At 46.7% G+C, this 16,780-nt stretch overlaps 1 protein-coding gene across 2 annotated transcripts in view; it reads right to left on the reverse strand.

Annotated features, from left to right (window-relative positions):
* Window positions 1-975: 975 nt before the first annotated feature.
* The window catches only part of LOC128762776 (NACHT, LRR and PYD domains-containing protein 12-like), a 65,293-nt gene continuing 49,488 nt past the window's right edge, over window positions 976-16,780 (reverse strand). For both annotated transcript variants that reach the window (XM_053872415.1, XM_053871688.1), the window contains 6 exons: window positions 7,883-8,059; window positions 4,542-4,718; window positions 3,567-3,743; window positions 2,202-2,378; window positions 1,931-2,104; window positions 976-1,592 (listed from right to left, as the gene is read on the reverse strand). In XM_053872415.1, coding sequence (XP_053728390.1) covers window positions 1,562-1,592; window positions 1,931-2,104; window positions 2,202-2,378; window positions 3,567-3,743; window positions 4,542-4,718; window positions 7,883-8,059 — 913 coding nt within the window. In that variant the 3' untranslated portion in view covers window positions 976-1,561. The remainder of the gene's footprint in view (window positions 1,593-1,930; window positions 2,105-2,201; window positions 2,379-3,566; window positions 3,744-4,541; window positions 4,719-7,882; window positions 8,060-16,780) is intronic.

The following is a 16,780-nucleotide window of genomic DNA, read 5'->3' on the forward strand; positions in this document are numbered from 1 at the left end:
TGGGTTGTCCACTCATCGAGTCCTTCTGGATGACGTCATCCCAAAACCCATTGAATGGAACGGGCCATATACATTTATCGCTCTGATTTTGGGACACATAGACCCTCCTGCGAGACAAGACGGCAACTTACCATGTAATGGTCAAGTGTCTGATGCACGACAGCATCATTATTTATTTTCTTTCAATGTTCTTTTTCTTGAATTTTCACTGATGAAAAAATTATACACATGACAAAAATATGAAATAAAAGTAAAATGAAAAAAAGAATTTATTTGTTTATTTATTTTTGCGGTTCAGTTTATATCCTGATATTTCCTCGAATAGTTTTAACAAATCTAGAATGTTTGGAATTGCTGTCTCTGTTTGTGATAGAGAAATGAGCAAATCATCGGCGTATAAGGAGACTTGTCTTCTTCATCTCCTCTCTGTTTACCTGTTAAGGACTGGTCTGATCTCAGAGCCAGAGCAAGAGGCTCCGTGGCTAAAACAAACCACAGAGGGCTAAGAGGACATCCCTGCCCAGTGTGGTGACCAATATCTGTTGTTTGTTAGAACAGCAGCTGTTTTATCACCGTGATTCAACAAAGAAACCCATATGGCCCATATGATGCACAGATAGTAGGATCCTTGTCTTGTTTTGCTCAGAGTGTGATGCATGAGTGTTTGGAAGATGCCCAGTTTTAAAAGACTCTACAAAGACTGTTGACAAAACAGGGGATAACTGAGTCATCAGTCACACATCCAACTCACTGGGAAAGCCATCTGGCCCTGGAGACTTTCAGGTCTGCAGTGATCTGAGTCCATCTTCTATTTCTACTGGTGTGATCGACCGCTCAAGATTGTGAACAAGATGATCAGCCACTTGGGGCAATATTAGGTTTTGGAAAAAGAAAAGCTCCAGCTGCCGAGCCAGAATCTCTCCTGCTTTTTCACCATCTGCTTTTCTTTCTATTGAGGACGTTTCCAATAAAATAAGATGTGATCTGTGACTTGCTTTATTTTGACACCTGGGCAATGTGCTGGTGTAGATGATCCGAGTCTGGTGAAGCCGTTGTTCTAAGCGCTGAGCTTTTTCTCTATGGGCCGTATTGTTATTTTCTCTGTCCATCAATATCACTTTATTTGTGAACATGTATGCAGTATTTTTGGGGTGATGGTCCCATCTTAAGGGGACAGATTGCAAGACAGGTGCGGTGAGGATGGTGGAAGAACACTGAGATCTTCAGACTCCAGTGAGAAGGTGATGATCTTCCAAACTCATGTGACTGAAGGCTGAAGAGAGTGAATGACTCCATATGTGATGATGAGGAAAGTCAACAGTGCTGCTTCTAGATCTGCACGGAGGCTCCTCACGAGCTGCTGCTGGACAACCAGCTTCTGCTGGACACCATGTTGGTGAGCAGTGTTCTGGCCAGTGACCTGGACTTGATGAAGACAAGTTCCAGCAGCAGATTCAAGGCTCACATGATGTCACCAACATCACAGCTGCTCCACTAGAAGCTGACAGAGTCCAGCAGTTCTCATGGATCAATCAAACACTCACACTTCTTCTGGTCAGATCTATAACCACCCTGGTCCCCAGTTGTACAGCCTGGAGGAAGAAAGAGAGAGAAGGATGAGCGCAGATCCATGTGACTTCAGATGTTTCAGGACTATTATCTCCTGTGCTAAGTGGACGGCTCTTTCATGACTGTGTTGATGACAACAAAGATGGATCTCTAAACATCTGCTCAGTCTCGACTGTCTCCTTGGTGCTTCCACTGGTGTCCAGCAGGAGAACATGTCATGTGTTTGGATTCATGTGCTCAGTTCAGATGAAGAGTCTGAGCAGCCTCACACACCCACATCCTCTCTGTCTGCTCCTGGATCACATGTTCAGTCTGAAGTTCTTTGGAGCTCAGTCAGTCAGTTCTGCTGCTCTGTCCATACCTGAGAGTCTCCAGCCTCCAGTCTGGACTCTCCAGTCCAGCAGACAGCAGCTCCAGTCCTGGTCCTTCTGGATGGTTGTAGCTCAGGTCCAGCTCTCTCAGATGGGAGGGGTTAGAGGTCAGAGCTGAGGCCAGAGAAGCACAGCCTCTCTCTGAGATCATGCACCCTGACAGACTGCAATGAAGGAGAATGTGTTCTCAAAAAAACCTGAGAACAGAAGAACCGTCCAGTGGTGGAGCATAACTGAAGAGAGGAGATGATGTGTTCTGACCTGAGAGTCTCCAGGTGACAGTGTGGACTCTTCAGTCCAGCAGACAGCAGCTCCACTCCTGCATCCTTCAGGTCCCTGTTGTTGCTCAGGTCCAGTTGTGTCAGACTAGAGGACGGAGAGCTGAGGACTGAGGACAGAAGGGAACCACTTCTCTCTGACAGTCCACAGCAGCTCAGGCTGTGAAAGAGACGAGTGTCATCAACAAGTGAGACTTTTTCAATCCTCTATTGTGACAAGACTTTAAAGACTTGATGTGAGGAGCCACTGAACTCTTTCCATTCAGAAGATCATTGTGGTAGAAATGTAGGAGCTTCTACTGATGAATCTTCCTCTTCTTGATGATCACACTTGAAACTAACTGCTAGACAGGACAACAGTCATGAAGGTGCTCAGGTCATCACCTGGGGCCTCATTTCCGAAAACGTGCGCAAGACTGAAACATGGAGGATGAACAAATGAATCCAGATGCAGGAATCCAGGCACATTTCTTCTCTACATCCCAACCCACGTGGGATTGAGCGCAGATGTTGGGCTCTCCAGATGTTGGGCTCTCCAGATGTTGGGCTCTCCAGATGTTGGGCTCTCCAGATGTTGGGTTCCCCAGCGCCTCCCTTCATTTAAACACGCAGGTCACATGTCCTTGTGCTGAGATTCTGCTCTTTCACGAGCAGAAACTCCAAACAGTCGATAGAAATATCATTTCATCGAAGGCTAAACAACTGGCTGCACCATGACAATGTCACTTGGAGCCTCATCTGGCTCTGTGCTGGAGTGAAACACCGTGACTGAAACAACTAACCATTGAACACCACTGCTGACACGCTGTGTTCAACAATAGACGGAGCGCCACCCGCTGGTGAGTCTGATCCTCAAACCTGGAGTTTTTCTTTTTCTTTTCTCTCCGCTGCCTGCAGTCAGTTCCAACCACAGAGGTGCTGAGAATGTGTGGATGGTGTGTTGAAGCTGCTCACAATGTTGCTTCATTGTGTTAGTGCATCTCATTTCAGCTCCATGTTGATGGAATAAACATGTTTCCCCTCGTGACTCGCCAGTTGTGACGTCAGCAGTGGACAAAGACTCAAAGGAGCTGAAGGTCAGCAACACACAAACACACACACACACACACACACACGCGAGTTGATGATGATCTATTCATTCAGTTGCTCTTTGATCAGAGAACCATCCTCTGGTCCTCTCAACCTCACACCATGTTCTGTTTGATGCCAACTCTGCTGACTCAGCACAACACAGCTCACTGGAGTGTTGGAGCAAAGTGATGAGAAAACTGTGACTCTCTGAAGCTGCGGTCTCCACCTCTGACTTTCACATTTCAGCTCTGAAGCTGGACAGATGATGTGTTCTGACCTGAGAGTCTCCAGGTGACAGTGTGGACTCTTCAGTCCAGCAGACAGCAGCTCCACTCCTGCATCCTTCAGGTTGATGTTCCCACTCAGGTCCAGTTGTGTCAGACTAGAGGACGGAGAGCTGAGGACTGAGGACAGAAGGGAACCACTTCTCTCTGACAGTCCACACCTGCTCAGTCTGTGAAAGAGACGAGTGTCATCAACAAGTGAGACTTTTTCAATCCTCTATTGTGACAAGACTTGAAAGACTTGATGTGAGGAGCCACTGAACTCTTTCCATTCAGAAGATCATCATCACATTATTGTTGGAATATTTGAAGCACTTTTATATCAGTCAGGATCAACTTGATCAAACATGTCTGACACACTGCGACTGTTGTGAGGCCACAGTGTTTTTGGCTCCTGTTATTGGTCAACAGAGCAACAAGAGGAAAGAAACATGGAGATGATGATGACAAAACATTTCAAAGTCAAACTCAGTGGACCCAACAGAGAAAAGAGCTCTGATGAAAAACAGTGTGATTCTGCTCCAATATCATGAACATGAGCTGCAGAGATGATGATTCTATTGGAGCAGATGAACATTGTCCTCAATATCTTCAATATCAAACCATAAATCCACTGGAGGAATGTGTGAAGCAGAAATGGAGACTTGAGAGAAACAAAGTCAAACTGTAGTGAAGTAGAAAACACCTGGACAAGAAGAGAAAACCAAGTGTTTTCTCAGCAACATGACAAACATCAGTCACTATGATGGACAAGAAATAGCCACTAAACAGTCCATGTTGTTTCAGAAAGACTTCAGAAAAGTGGATCATTTCTTTGGAAAAATCAGAAAATGAGAAGAAAAAGAGGAAGTGAATTTCTGAGCCAAAGATGAAGTGAAATCTGGAAATGGAGCTGTAACATCAGAAGAATCACTAAAGTGTCTCTAAACGTGTTTCCAGATCAACAAATATTGATCAACATGTCTGACCTGAGAGTCTCCAGGTGACAGTGTGGACTCTTCAGTCCAGCAGACAGCAGCTCCACTCCTGCATCCTTCAGGTTGATGTTCTTACTCAGGTCCAGTTGTGTCAGACTAGAGGACGGAGAGCTGAGGACTGAGGACAGAAGGGAACCACTTCTCTCTGACAGTTCACACCAGCTCAGGCTGTGAAAGAGACGAGTGTCATCAACAAGTGAGACTTTTTCAATCCTCTATTGTGACAAGACTTTAAAGACTTGATGTGAGGAGCCACTGAACTCTTTCCATTCAGAAGATCATCATCACATTATGGTTGGAATATTTGAAGCACTTTGACACTGTGAGCACAGTTATGAGGCAAGTTATATTTTTGAGGATCCATTTGCTTCTTGTTCAACTCCAGTGCTCTTGGTCAATCCACAACATGAAGAAACCCTCAAACATGAACATGTCAGTAGTGAAAGTGAAGTTGGGAGTTTCTTCAGAGAATATCTATCTGCACAGCATCATGAGGCAACTAGGAGTGTGCAGGATTATTTTGCAACTAAATGAGAAACAAAGATTTTCCCATCTCACTGGTTTATTTTCACCAGTGAAAGTGAGAATAATAAACAACTGTGTCTGTTACTGATCCAACCATGCGAGCTCACATTGCAGAAGCAGTTGCTTGATCTGGCACTGCTGAACTTCAGCTCAGCATTGTGGAGAGTGAAGGGTTCAAGGATGTGATTCCGGTCCTTGAACCAACAAGAAAGGTTTGTGTGGAAGTTACAACAAGAAGTAGTTGATATGTCCAATTGATTTCATCTGAAATTCAAAAGTCTTGATTTGCCTTTGGTTTCATTTTCAGACCATCAAACAAACGGTGACCAAGAAGTACGAGGAGGAACGGGAAGGAGTGAAAATGGAAGTCCAATGTCACAGTGTGGCAGTGAGCTGCCGCAGCTGACGTGGACATCAGTGAACATGGGGCTGACTTGGCTCTGACCTGTCACTCCATTGATGAGAATTGGCAGTTGTGTTCAGCAGTGTTGGGAGTGCAACACTTTCCACAGAGTCACACTGCAGACAATTTGGCCCAGGTCAAAAGAGGTATGATGGAGGACTGGGCCATCACCAACAAAGTCAAGTGTTTTGTAACTTTGATAGCAACGACTAGACACCTCCAAATTCACCACTTAGTTTGCATTGCACATAGTCTTAATCTATGAGTGAGAGAATCATGTGATCTGGTCCCCGCACTTACAGCCCTCAGACACACAGCTCGGCACACTGTCTCATATTTCCGTTCAGGCACTAGAGCCCAGGAGAAGCTCGCTCAGGTGCAGCACCAGACTCTGAAACGGATCAGTGAGGTACCAACACGCTGGAACAGCAGCGATGAAATGCTGTCAAGGCTGCATGATGAGAGGGACCCAGTGTGGCTATCTCTGGCCTCTCTAAAGACAGATTTGACTCCAGGACAGCTGATGACTTCACCATCATGAGAGAAGGACTTGCAGTGCTCGCTCCACTCCATCAAGCTACAGTGGAGTTGTCTGAAGAGAGGCGAGTGTCAGGCTCAAAGGTCATCCCCAGGATGAAAACGCTCTACCTTTCACTTGAGCGTCACGCTTCTACCTTGCACTCACAGGAAGCAATGCAACTTCATGCACATCTGAAGCGTCGTGTCACAGACACTGCTTCCAGTGTATGAGTGTGTTAACCTTCGCAACACTTCTGGACCCCAGATTCACATCACTTGGCTTTCTCAGTTCCTCCAGGTGCACTGAGGCTGTGACCAGACTGCGGTCTGAGTGTGTTTGTGTTATCATGGCCATCACAAATGACACCCAGCCTGGACCATCAACACTGCTCTCTGCAACCACATCACACACAATTTGTGTGTTTTTGGACTGAAATGCCAATTTTGTTGTTTTGTTGTAGATGACCTGTGGCAGCACCTGGACAATGAGGTGGCAAGAGTTGTGAAAAGTGCAGCTGCCAATGCAGCGATGGAAGTGCAGCAGTACTTGGCAGAGAATATTGGCAGGATCGAAGATCCTCTGTCATCTAGGAAGAGCCAGAGGGTTGCATTTCCCAACCTCTTCTAGCTCGCAAAAGAATTCTTCTGTACGCCGGCGTCCTCTGCTCCATGTGAGCGTGAAAAAAAATTGTAAAAACAAAACCTCCACAAGCCTCCTCACTCATTTCTACTTAGATTTTCACATGATGTTACGTGTTCACATGATTTAAAGATATATCTTCTTAATCTTTGTAATGGCCAGCAGGTGTCAGTATTCAGTGACACAGTATCAACACAGTGAGTCATTGTGTCCACACGCTTTATGATGCCTCATTTACCCATCACTACTGCATCCCTCTGAAAGACTTTCAACTATGGTTGACTTTTCAGAGTCAGTCAAGTCTCTTTTTTGGCCCATTTTTCCTGAGGAGAAGAATCTGCCTCATCCTTCTGCAGCCCTTGATCTAAGGTGTTGATGGCCTGAGGCCACACCCTCCTCGCTGCTCAAACACACATCAGTTGATATGCATCAAGCATGAATGCATGTCAGGACAGTAAGCCTTCAATAAGCCTTCAGGTTTATCCAGCTTGGAGTTGGACATGATGGATGAAATGCTGACATGGTCAATAGAATCACTTGCCTCATAACAGTGCTCACAGTGTGTCTCCATCAGGATCAACTTGATCAAACACCAAGTCAACAACACAGTGGTGATGAACGAGCGACTCAAGTGTTGTTGTTCAAGAGGAGACTTCATCTTCACCTCCCTCTCTAACACAGTGCAGCAGAGGTTTCTTCAGAAGAGCAGACTTTCAGAGCAACTACTGACTCATTGGTTCATGCTGATGTTTGGAACATGAGCAAGTGAATGTGTTCATGTGATGTTGGTCTGATTTGGATCCTCAAGATGAAGTGGAACAGGAAATGTTTTTCAATATTCAGTTTCAGAGAAGAAAGTAGCTCAAGATGTCACTTCAGCAGATGAAGGTCATGGTTGTCTACTTCCTCTGCAAAAGCTGTGTCTCCAGTCTTCAACTCAAACATCATTTCTATTCTGTCCTGCAGTTCAAAACAAAGAGGGAGAAATTTGACTCCATCAACAAAGTCTGAGCAGAGATGGAAACGTCCACCTGGAGAAAGAGAAGGTTGGAGCATTTCTTGGTTCCACTTTAGAAGCTCAAACACACGACTACAGGGGGAACCTGCTGAAGACTTATGCCACTGAGAATCAGCAGCTTCATTGAAGAGTAAAGTGATGAGAAAACTGTGACTCTCAGAAGCTGCAGTCTCCACCTCTGACTTTCACTTTTCAGCTCTGAAGCTGGACAGATGATGTGTTCTGACCTGAGAGTCTCCAGGTGACAGTGTGGACTCTTCAGTCCAGCAGACAGCAGCTCCACTCCTGCATCCTTCAGGTCCCAGTTCCAGCTCAGGTCCAGTTGTGTCAGACTAGAGGACGGAGAGCTGAGGACTGAGGACAGAAGGGAACCACTTCTCTCTGACAGTCCACAGAAGCTCAGTCTGTGAAAGAGACGAGTGTCATCAACAAGTGAGACTTTTTCAATCCTCTATTGTGACAAGACTTTAAAGACTTGATGTGAGGAGCCACTGAACTCTTTCCATTCAGAAGATCATCATCACATTATTGTTGGAATATTTGAAGCACTTTTATATCAGTCAGACAGTGGTGGTCGTCAGGGCCTTCATGACCTTCTCTACTGGCCAAACACAACCAGAAATCAAGGGCATATTTGTCATAAAAGTAAATGCCATTTTAATGCATTTTCCACTCTCTCTCTATATATATGTTAAACAGCACGTCCCAGTCTTGTTTTTGTAGGTTGAAGCTTTTATCCAATCAGCATTCAGCTGGCTTGTGTTGCCAGACTGTATGAAATCAGTCCAAGGCCTTCAGCAGCAACAGAGCAGGCGCACGTGCACTCTGGGTGAACCAGCACATATAGTTGAAGGACAGTTGTGAGAGCCAATCAGATCAGGAGTTGGAGACAGCAAGGCCTCCAACTGGCCTCATATTGAAGGTGACTTGTACCCGTCCTGTGACTAGATTGTGACTTGATGATGTTGTGTTGCAGTGTTTGCATTTGTTATGAGCCTCCCTGGCCACCGTAGATACTCACTGGATCATTTCCGGACCAACCACTACTTTTTTCTGGAACATTGTGGCTTAAACTTACGTGGATTTTTATGCGAAAACAACCAATGAAACCAAAGATGTTCAGTGAAATTCCAGCACTTATTGCGCTGGTCTCCGCCCCTGCATTTCCCCGGAATCTCCAGCCGCACCTGCTGAAAACCCAGGCCGAGAAAGGGTTTGTTTGCCACGTCCAATCAAGCGATGACCGCAGGCTGAGCCCTCGGTGAGTGCACATGTTTTAGATCTTGATTGTTTTCAGGGTTCATATGTTAATGACGGCTGCTCTGGCGCAGCTGAGTGACTGGACTCAGTAAGAGACACGTTACTTCTGCTGCTGTCAGCAAATTGTGGCTGTCTGGTTGGAACTGTTCCCATATGAAACTGCACATGAGGGTGTCTGTCACATATCAACAAGCATGTCGGTGCACCGCGGCTTCAATGAGAGCTGCTACGCCATCAGAGTTTTCTCTTTTTAAAGATGGAATCTCATGTGATCAAACCTATGAAAATGAAGTGGAAACATGGAAACAAGCAGCTGACACAAAACGCATCATGGAGGTGGACATGAATGGAAGGGTTTTCGCCCTGTGATTTGCAGGGAAAATCCCAGAAGAAACATCATCACTGAAGTCCATTGCTGGCAGAACTCAAGTTGCACATTGGGCGACTTGATCAGATGACTCTTTTTGGTCAACAGAGCAACTAGAGCAGGCCTGGCCAACCTGAGGCTTCCGAGCCACATGCGGCTCTTTACAGAATGAGCCACGAACTGGCTGTGATTTTGATCAAGTTGCTATTCAGATTGTTTATACAGGAAATAAGACGAAAAAGTAAGAGCTATTCCAACAAAATATCAAAATATTGTTCAAAGACTGTGACATGAGTTTAACTTTGGAACATAAACAATAAACCTGGCAGCACGTGCTCCAAGCCGCCGCCCCCCGGCTCAGAGCACGTTCAATACTGATGTGATCCACGGTCCTAAGACCGTCATCAGATCCACGATCAACACGATTTTACATGACCTAGTTCCACGTTTCACTTTGTCATTCCCTAAACTAAACGTATGGCTTGTGTTTCACCTATTATTCACTGTTGATCATCGTGGAGTCTGTTTAATTCAGTGGAGTGAAGCTGAGACTGTCCAGTGTGCAGCGTCGCTCACAGAACACAGACTGGGCTGATGTTATTGGTGACATGAGGCACGTAAAAAAAAATATATATATATATATAAAAATATAGAAGATAGCACACATTTCTATCGATGCCACTTGATATTCCGATTTTAAAATGTATGAATTTTAAAAATACATGCACAAGAGACATATGCCGGAAGTGAAGCAGCAACCTTGTGACACACAGGGATGAGCTTTAACCACTATACTGCCGCGAGGTCACGTGACCAGCTGTGTGAGGTGAGCCTTACAGCCTGACACATTTGTAGGATGAGGCACTTTTCAGCAGCACAGTAAAACAATGTGGCTCCTAGCTTCCGACTCGGTGGCCACCCCTGAACTAGAGAAAAGAAACATGGCGATGATGATGACAAAACATTACAAAGTCAAACTCAGTGGACCCAACAGAGAAAGGAGCAAAGACGAAGTGAAATCTAGAAATGGAGCTGTAACATCAGAAGAATCACTAAAGTGTCTCTAAACGTGTTTCCAGATCAATAAATATTGATCAACATGTCTGACCTGAGAGTCTCCAGGTGACAGTGTGGACTCTTCAGTCCAGCAGACAGCAGCTCCAGTCCTGCATCCTCCAGGTTGCTCCAGCTCAGGTCCAGTTGTGTCAGACTAGAGGACGGAGAGCTGAGGACTGAGGACAGAAGGGAACCACTTCTCTCTGACAGCCAACAGCTGCTCAGTCTGAATAAAATGAAGAAGGAAATCAAACGTTCATGTCCAGTTCACATGAGGGCTGTAACCAGATCAGATTTGTGCTTGACGATTATCGCGGGCAAAACACGTCACGCTAACGATATTATCACGACATGGATCAAAATGTGAAGAACGATGCTGCAGTCACTGAAATCCATCTGTAACTTGATGCTGTGTGTTTCCTCTCCAGTTGCCAAAGGAAAGAACAGCCTCTCCACTCCACTGCTGTCATCACTGAGGTTTCCAAATGAAGACCTGACTGGAACACTTCCTTTCCCTGCTCATACAACTCACTCTCTCTGCTGTCCAAAATCTTCAGGCTGCTGAATGCCAAGCTTGGATTTCCCCCCTTTCCAAGGTCCATGAGCTCAGCATTGTTTTGGAGTGGAACACAGTGTCTCCTAGTGAGGACTGTCAGAGTCTCAGCCTCTTCCCTGCGCCTCATGACTCTCTGGGAGCTCATTGTTGTTTCAAACTGCTGCAGGACTCGGAGCCAGATTTGGAGCCAGACGGAACGTCGGTGGAATTGAATGTTTTAACTCAACCAACGGTGGGAACCTGGAGGAGCCATAGAACTGCTACGAAGCTTTGGGTTGAAACAGAGCGACTCCGGTCTGGAGTTTTAGAGCAGCGTTGCTCTGTGACTCCTGATCCAAACACTGTCCATCAAAATGGCTTCCCTGACTGTCTGACACAAGTTGTGGGAGGATGAAGAACTGAGGTGGTAGATGGTATTTTAGCGCTGAACATCTGCCTCTCTGTCATTCAAAAGCACCTTCACTCCCCGCTCTGTGCTGATGAGCACGAGTGGTGTTCAGAAGCTGAGCGTGGATGAGGACATCAAACTTTGAGGAGAGGATTGAGGCTCACGACGGCAGGCGCCGTGCTTGTTGTCATCCATCAGGATTTCTGTCTAGTCGACACGCGCAAACTCATCACTGGCACCATGGCGGCACCAGTTCCCACGGTTGCACGACGCCAGGAGTCAGCGCTTCACTTTCCTGTTCCGCATGTCGGCTTCAGTCGGAGATGGAGCCGTTTACACGACATTGAAAATTCATTTTTTAATATTGCGATGATCGTCAACAGCAGTATAACGCAACAGCCCTAGTTCACATCATCAGAGGTGTTTCAGGTTTCAGTGTTTGATCCACTTACAGAACTTTCTTTGAAGCTTGGACCATCGGCAGCAGCCTCTCAAGAGCCTCCTCTGAAAGAGGGTAATATTGGCCATAGTTGATCAGATTATAATCTTGAGTAAAGTATTTCTTCAGGTCAAACACGTCCAGATCTTCCTCTGAGGACAGTAAGATGAAGGCCAGGGTGGACCATTGAGCTGGAGACAGTTGATCTGTGGAGAGAGCTCCTGATCTCAGCTGCTGTTGGACCTGCTCCACTAGAGAAGTGTCCTTCACTTCACTCAGACAGTGGAACAGATTGATGATTCTCTCTGGAGACACTTTCTCACTTATCTTCTTCTTGATGAGCTCTGCTGTGTCCTGATGGGTCCAGGAGCTACTTCCTGTCTGTGTCAACAAACCTGGAAGGAGCCTCTGGTTGGTCTGCAGAGAAAGACCCAGAAGGAAGCGCAGGAACAAGTCCAGATGTCCATTTGGACTTTCTAAAGCAACACTTGTTGCTGACTGGTAGAACTGTTTGATGAGATGCTTGTTTCCTATTGTTTGGTGTGGATGGAGCAGGTTGACTCCAGAGTTGAAGAACTTCAGGTGGACATGAAGAGCAGCCAGAAACTCCTGGAGACTCAGGTGGATGAAGCAGAAGACCTTGTCCTGATACAGTCCTCTCTCCTCTCTGAAGATCTGTGTGAAGACTCCTGAGTAAAGTGCAGCAGCTGTGATGTCGATGCCACACTCTGTGAGGTCTGATTCATAGAAGATCAAGTTTCCTCTCTGCAGCTGCTCAAAAGCCAGTTTTCCCAGAGACTCCATCATCTTCCTGCTCTCAGGATCCCAAACTGGGTCCGTCCCAGCTCCTCCATGGTACTTGAGCTTCTTGACTTTGGCCTGAACCACCAGGAAGTGGATGTACATCTCAGTCAGGGTCTTGGGCAGCTCTCCGGTCTCTCTGCTCTTCAACATGTCCTCCAGAACTGTGGCAGTGATCCAGCAGAAGATGGGGATGTTACACATGATGTAGAGGCTTCGTGAGCTCCGGATGTGAGACATGACGGTGGTCTGCTCCTCATCTCTGAACCTCTTCCTGAAGTACTCCTCCTTCTGGAGGTCAGTGAACCCTCTGACCTCTGTCACCATGTCCACACACTCAGGAGGGATCTGATTGGCTGCTGCAGGTCGTGTGGTGATCCAGAGCTGAGCTGAGGGAAGCAGCTTCCCCCTGATGAGGTTGGTCAGCAGGACGTCTACTGAGGTGGACTCTGTAGCTGCTGTCAGGACCCGACTGTTGAAGTCCAGAGGGAGTCGACACTCGTCCAGACCGTCCAAGATGAACAGAACCTGGACTCCTTCAAAGCTGCTGAGTCCTGAGTCTTTGGTTTCAGGAAAGAAGAGATGAACAAGTTCCACCAAACTCAACTTCTTCTCTTTCAGCAGGTTCAGCTCTCTGAAGGTGAAAGGAAACACCAGCTGGAAGTTGTGGTGGGCTTTGTCTTCAGCCCAGTCCAGAGTCAGCTTCTGTGTCAGGAGGGTCTTCCCAATGCCAGCCACGCCCTTCGTCAGCAGGCTCCTGATTGGTGGGTCTGTGTCAGGTGAGGCTTTAAAGAGGTCTTCTGGTCTGATGGTAGTTCCTGGTCTGGTCTGCTTCCTGGTTGCTGCTTCGATCTGTCGGACCTCGTGCTCCTGGTTGACCTGCTCTGTGCCCCCCTCAGTGATGTAGAGCTCTGTGTAGATCTGATTCAGAGGGGCAGAGTTTCCTGCTCTAGCGACCCCCTCAGACACACTGTGGAACTTCTTCTGCAGGCTCCTCTTCAGTCGCCCTGCACACACTCCAGCGCCACTTCCTGAATGAAGAGAGAAGTCACATGATCAGAGGAGTCAAGATGCCAGTGACTCTCTGACACATGCAGAATCAGCATTTCTTGGCTCTGTCAAGGATTTCAGGAACATTTGGCATGACTCATCTGAAGAACAGCTCAGTGCACATCAATGAGGAGTTTCTGGGGAGTGAGGAAGAGGAGAGCTGAGCTACTGCCTGCGATGAAGGAGGCACAAGCAAGAGGAGATGATGGCATCATCAGCTCCGACCACCTTTGACTGTGAGGCCAAGGAGAAGTGACTGAGCAGTGTGGAGACCCCCAAATCCAAAGTTGAGCTCCAGGTTGATGTGACCTGTCAAAAGCCTGGTGCCATAAAAGGCTTGAGGATGACTCATATTCATGTGAACAGTTGGAGAAATACACTTGGTGACATTAGTAGTTGGATTGATGGAGAAATGATGAAGACACTTGCTGTCTCAGAAACACATTTAGACCTTTCAGTCACATGTGTGGAGGCACATCAGGCCCAAACACATCCCCATCATGGTGAGAACTGATGGGGATGTTTTGGGGGGGAGTCGTCTTCCAGTCAGGGTCAGGTATATTCTCAAACATCTCATGAGGAGAGAAAGAATGGTGGCAGTGTAGCGGCTGAGAAAAGGCCCTGCTAGGTTTCTATCAAACATTCGCCCCCAAATTCTCAAGTTATGAAAAGAAACAGCAGTTGTTTCAATGAATGGTTTGTGAGCTCTTGACAGCTGCACTATCCATTATTAGCCAGCAGATGGTGCTGATGCGCAAATGTCATCTCCCTTGTCATGTGACACATTTCCAATGTCTTCGAGGAGAGAGTGGAGTCAACATCCATTCACTCAAGGGAAGCTTTCTTTCAAAATCACAGCTGCAGAAGCTGCGAAGCCTTTGCAGCGACAGCTGAGGAGGAAGGACCAGTGGAATCACCTGGATCCATCACCCCAGTTATAGTCTGTGATGACATGAATCCTCTGTTTTTCTCTGACTTGGCTTCATTGTCTTGACTTGGTTTCAGTCATGTGTTGCTCCATGTGTCACGTTGTGTCATGTTGTGTGATGTGTGTTTGTTGAGGACCCCTGGAAGAGGAGCAGCTTCTTTGGTGGCAGTTAATGTGGATCCTCAGAAGAAAAGAAGTTATTGTAGAAGGTGAAGCTGGAGGAAGATCTTCAGCTTCAGATGCTGGTTCTTCTACTTCAGACGGACTCATAGATCTGATGCACACCTGTCCTTCATCTTCATCATGTTGGAGGTGTTTGAATGTTCTTACTGCTCCACAGACGCTGGGCCAGATCCTCCTCCTCCATGTTCCTCAGGAGGTGAACTGTGATCTTCAGGAATTCTTCTCTGATGCTCCTCCACTGCTCCTCTTCCTCAGTGTCTGGAGGGTCTGGCTCATTCGGACTCAGAAGCTTCCAGACTCTGTTCACATAGCTAAGGAACTTCTGCTCCAGTCGCTGGAACAGAATCAGAACAGAAGAAAGTCAGATGATGGGGGATCATGTCCAGAAGGTTTCAAGTTGGATCCAGCTGAAGTTAGACTCAACAGAAGGAACCTCTCGGATTAGATCCTTCACTTGTTCATGTTTATACCTGCCGTGCAGAGTCCAGATGTTGTTGACCACTGACAAGCTCTGAGCTCTGATGGTCCTCTCTGAGGAGAAGAGATGAGGTCAGACAGTCAATAAGCTCTCGTCATGTTGAAGGTTCTAAACATCAGTGTGGACACAATCTAATGAGGAGGTTCCTCCCAGACCTCAAGCTGATTCCCCTGCTGACCACTAGATGTCCCTACACTGCTGCACCCGACCAACGATTGAGGGTCAGAATTGTGGCTGTGTCGCCCCCTACTGGTGTGGTGAGTCACTACATTGTAGAGCGGACAGAAGTGATTGAAATGTGTGCAGCTGTGGACGTGGTCACTTTCCTGGTCAAGAGGAGACACATCTCTGTTTTCATGAGTCCCTGTGTCCGTGTGGACCTGAGAGTCTCACACTTGGACCTTCTCACCTTGGAGCTGAAGACGCCGCTCCTCCTCTGAGGTTAATATATCTCCACATCGAGCCATCACTCTTCAGAGACACACAGCTGGGTCCAGGTCCAGGTCCAGATCCAGATCCACATTGTATTGGCTGCAGCGCAGATCTACAACACAGAAGGTGCAGTGAGAATGAGGATGGAGGAGAGACAGGAGCTCTGACCTGGAGGACAGTCCTCATCTCACCTCTGAGCTTTGGTCCCAGCTCCTTTAGAGGGGGGGTCTCCCTCCTCTCTGCCCCGAGTCTCAGCAGAGGCGTCACCTTCACACAAACACAACAGGTCTCATGAGATTCTCTTCCATCTTCTCTTCCCTGGTGGAAGTGATTCCATCCCTCTGTTCTCCACAGCTTCTCTGAGGTCGGGTCGCGGGGGCAGCAGCAGAGCAAAGACGCCCAGGCGTCAGTCTCCCCAGAACCCTCCTCACTTCTGAGGTTTTAACACAACCAAAAGATTCCACTTCAGCAGGAGACTTTCATAAAGCTTCTTTGTTATGCATCTGTAAAAATATCAGATTATTATATTTATTAAGAAACACTATTTTGATGGATTCAAGATGACGGTCAAGTGAATTCTTCCTCCCCAACTATCCAACTATAGTCTTCTATACTTTGAGGTCCGCATTTCGAATGCCGAAGACGACGCCGCTGTCATGAAAGCTAAAGTCACCTCTCTTGAACGACGGAATGAAGAACTGGAGGAAAAGGTGACAGGTGCTGCAGCTTTTTGGATGAATAGATTCCAGAAACACTTGATGTAAGCAAACCCTAGATAACCATTGAGCACGCCCACAGGATTGGATACTGACGCAAAGCTGGAACCCAAGAACCATCATCATGAGGTTTTTAAACAAAAGGGAAAAAGTGGATGTAATGAGAGTGACGCGACTGAAGAAGGAGGTCATATACAAGGACAAACAAGTTTGTTTCTATAGTGACACATGAAAACAAGACTCGAGCGTTCAACACACCAACAAACAGACATCTTCGTCAGGAAAGTGCAGCGAAAACTCAAACTGACAAACCCTTTTGTGAGCATGGCAACAATGTCAGGGTTGAAGTGATTTAGATAAGTCATGTTTACATTTTAGTTCCAGCAGTATAATTCTTAGTTGAGTGAAAAATGCAGTTGCGTTTGAGAATGGTGACAAATTCCTGAGTACAGAGGTTATACTGTGGCAAGT

This window comes from Synchiropus splendidus, chromosome 1 (genome assembly GCF_027744825.2).
Source record: "Synchiropus splendidus isolate RoL2022-P1 chromosome 1, RoL_Sspl_1.0, whole genome shotgun sequence".
Lineage (NCBI taxonomy): Eukaryota > Metazoa > Chordata > Actinopteri > Syngnathiformes > Callionymidae > Synchiropus > Synchiropus splendidus.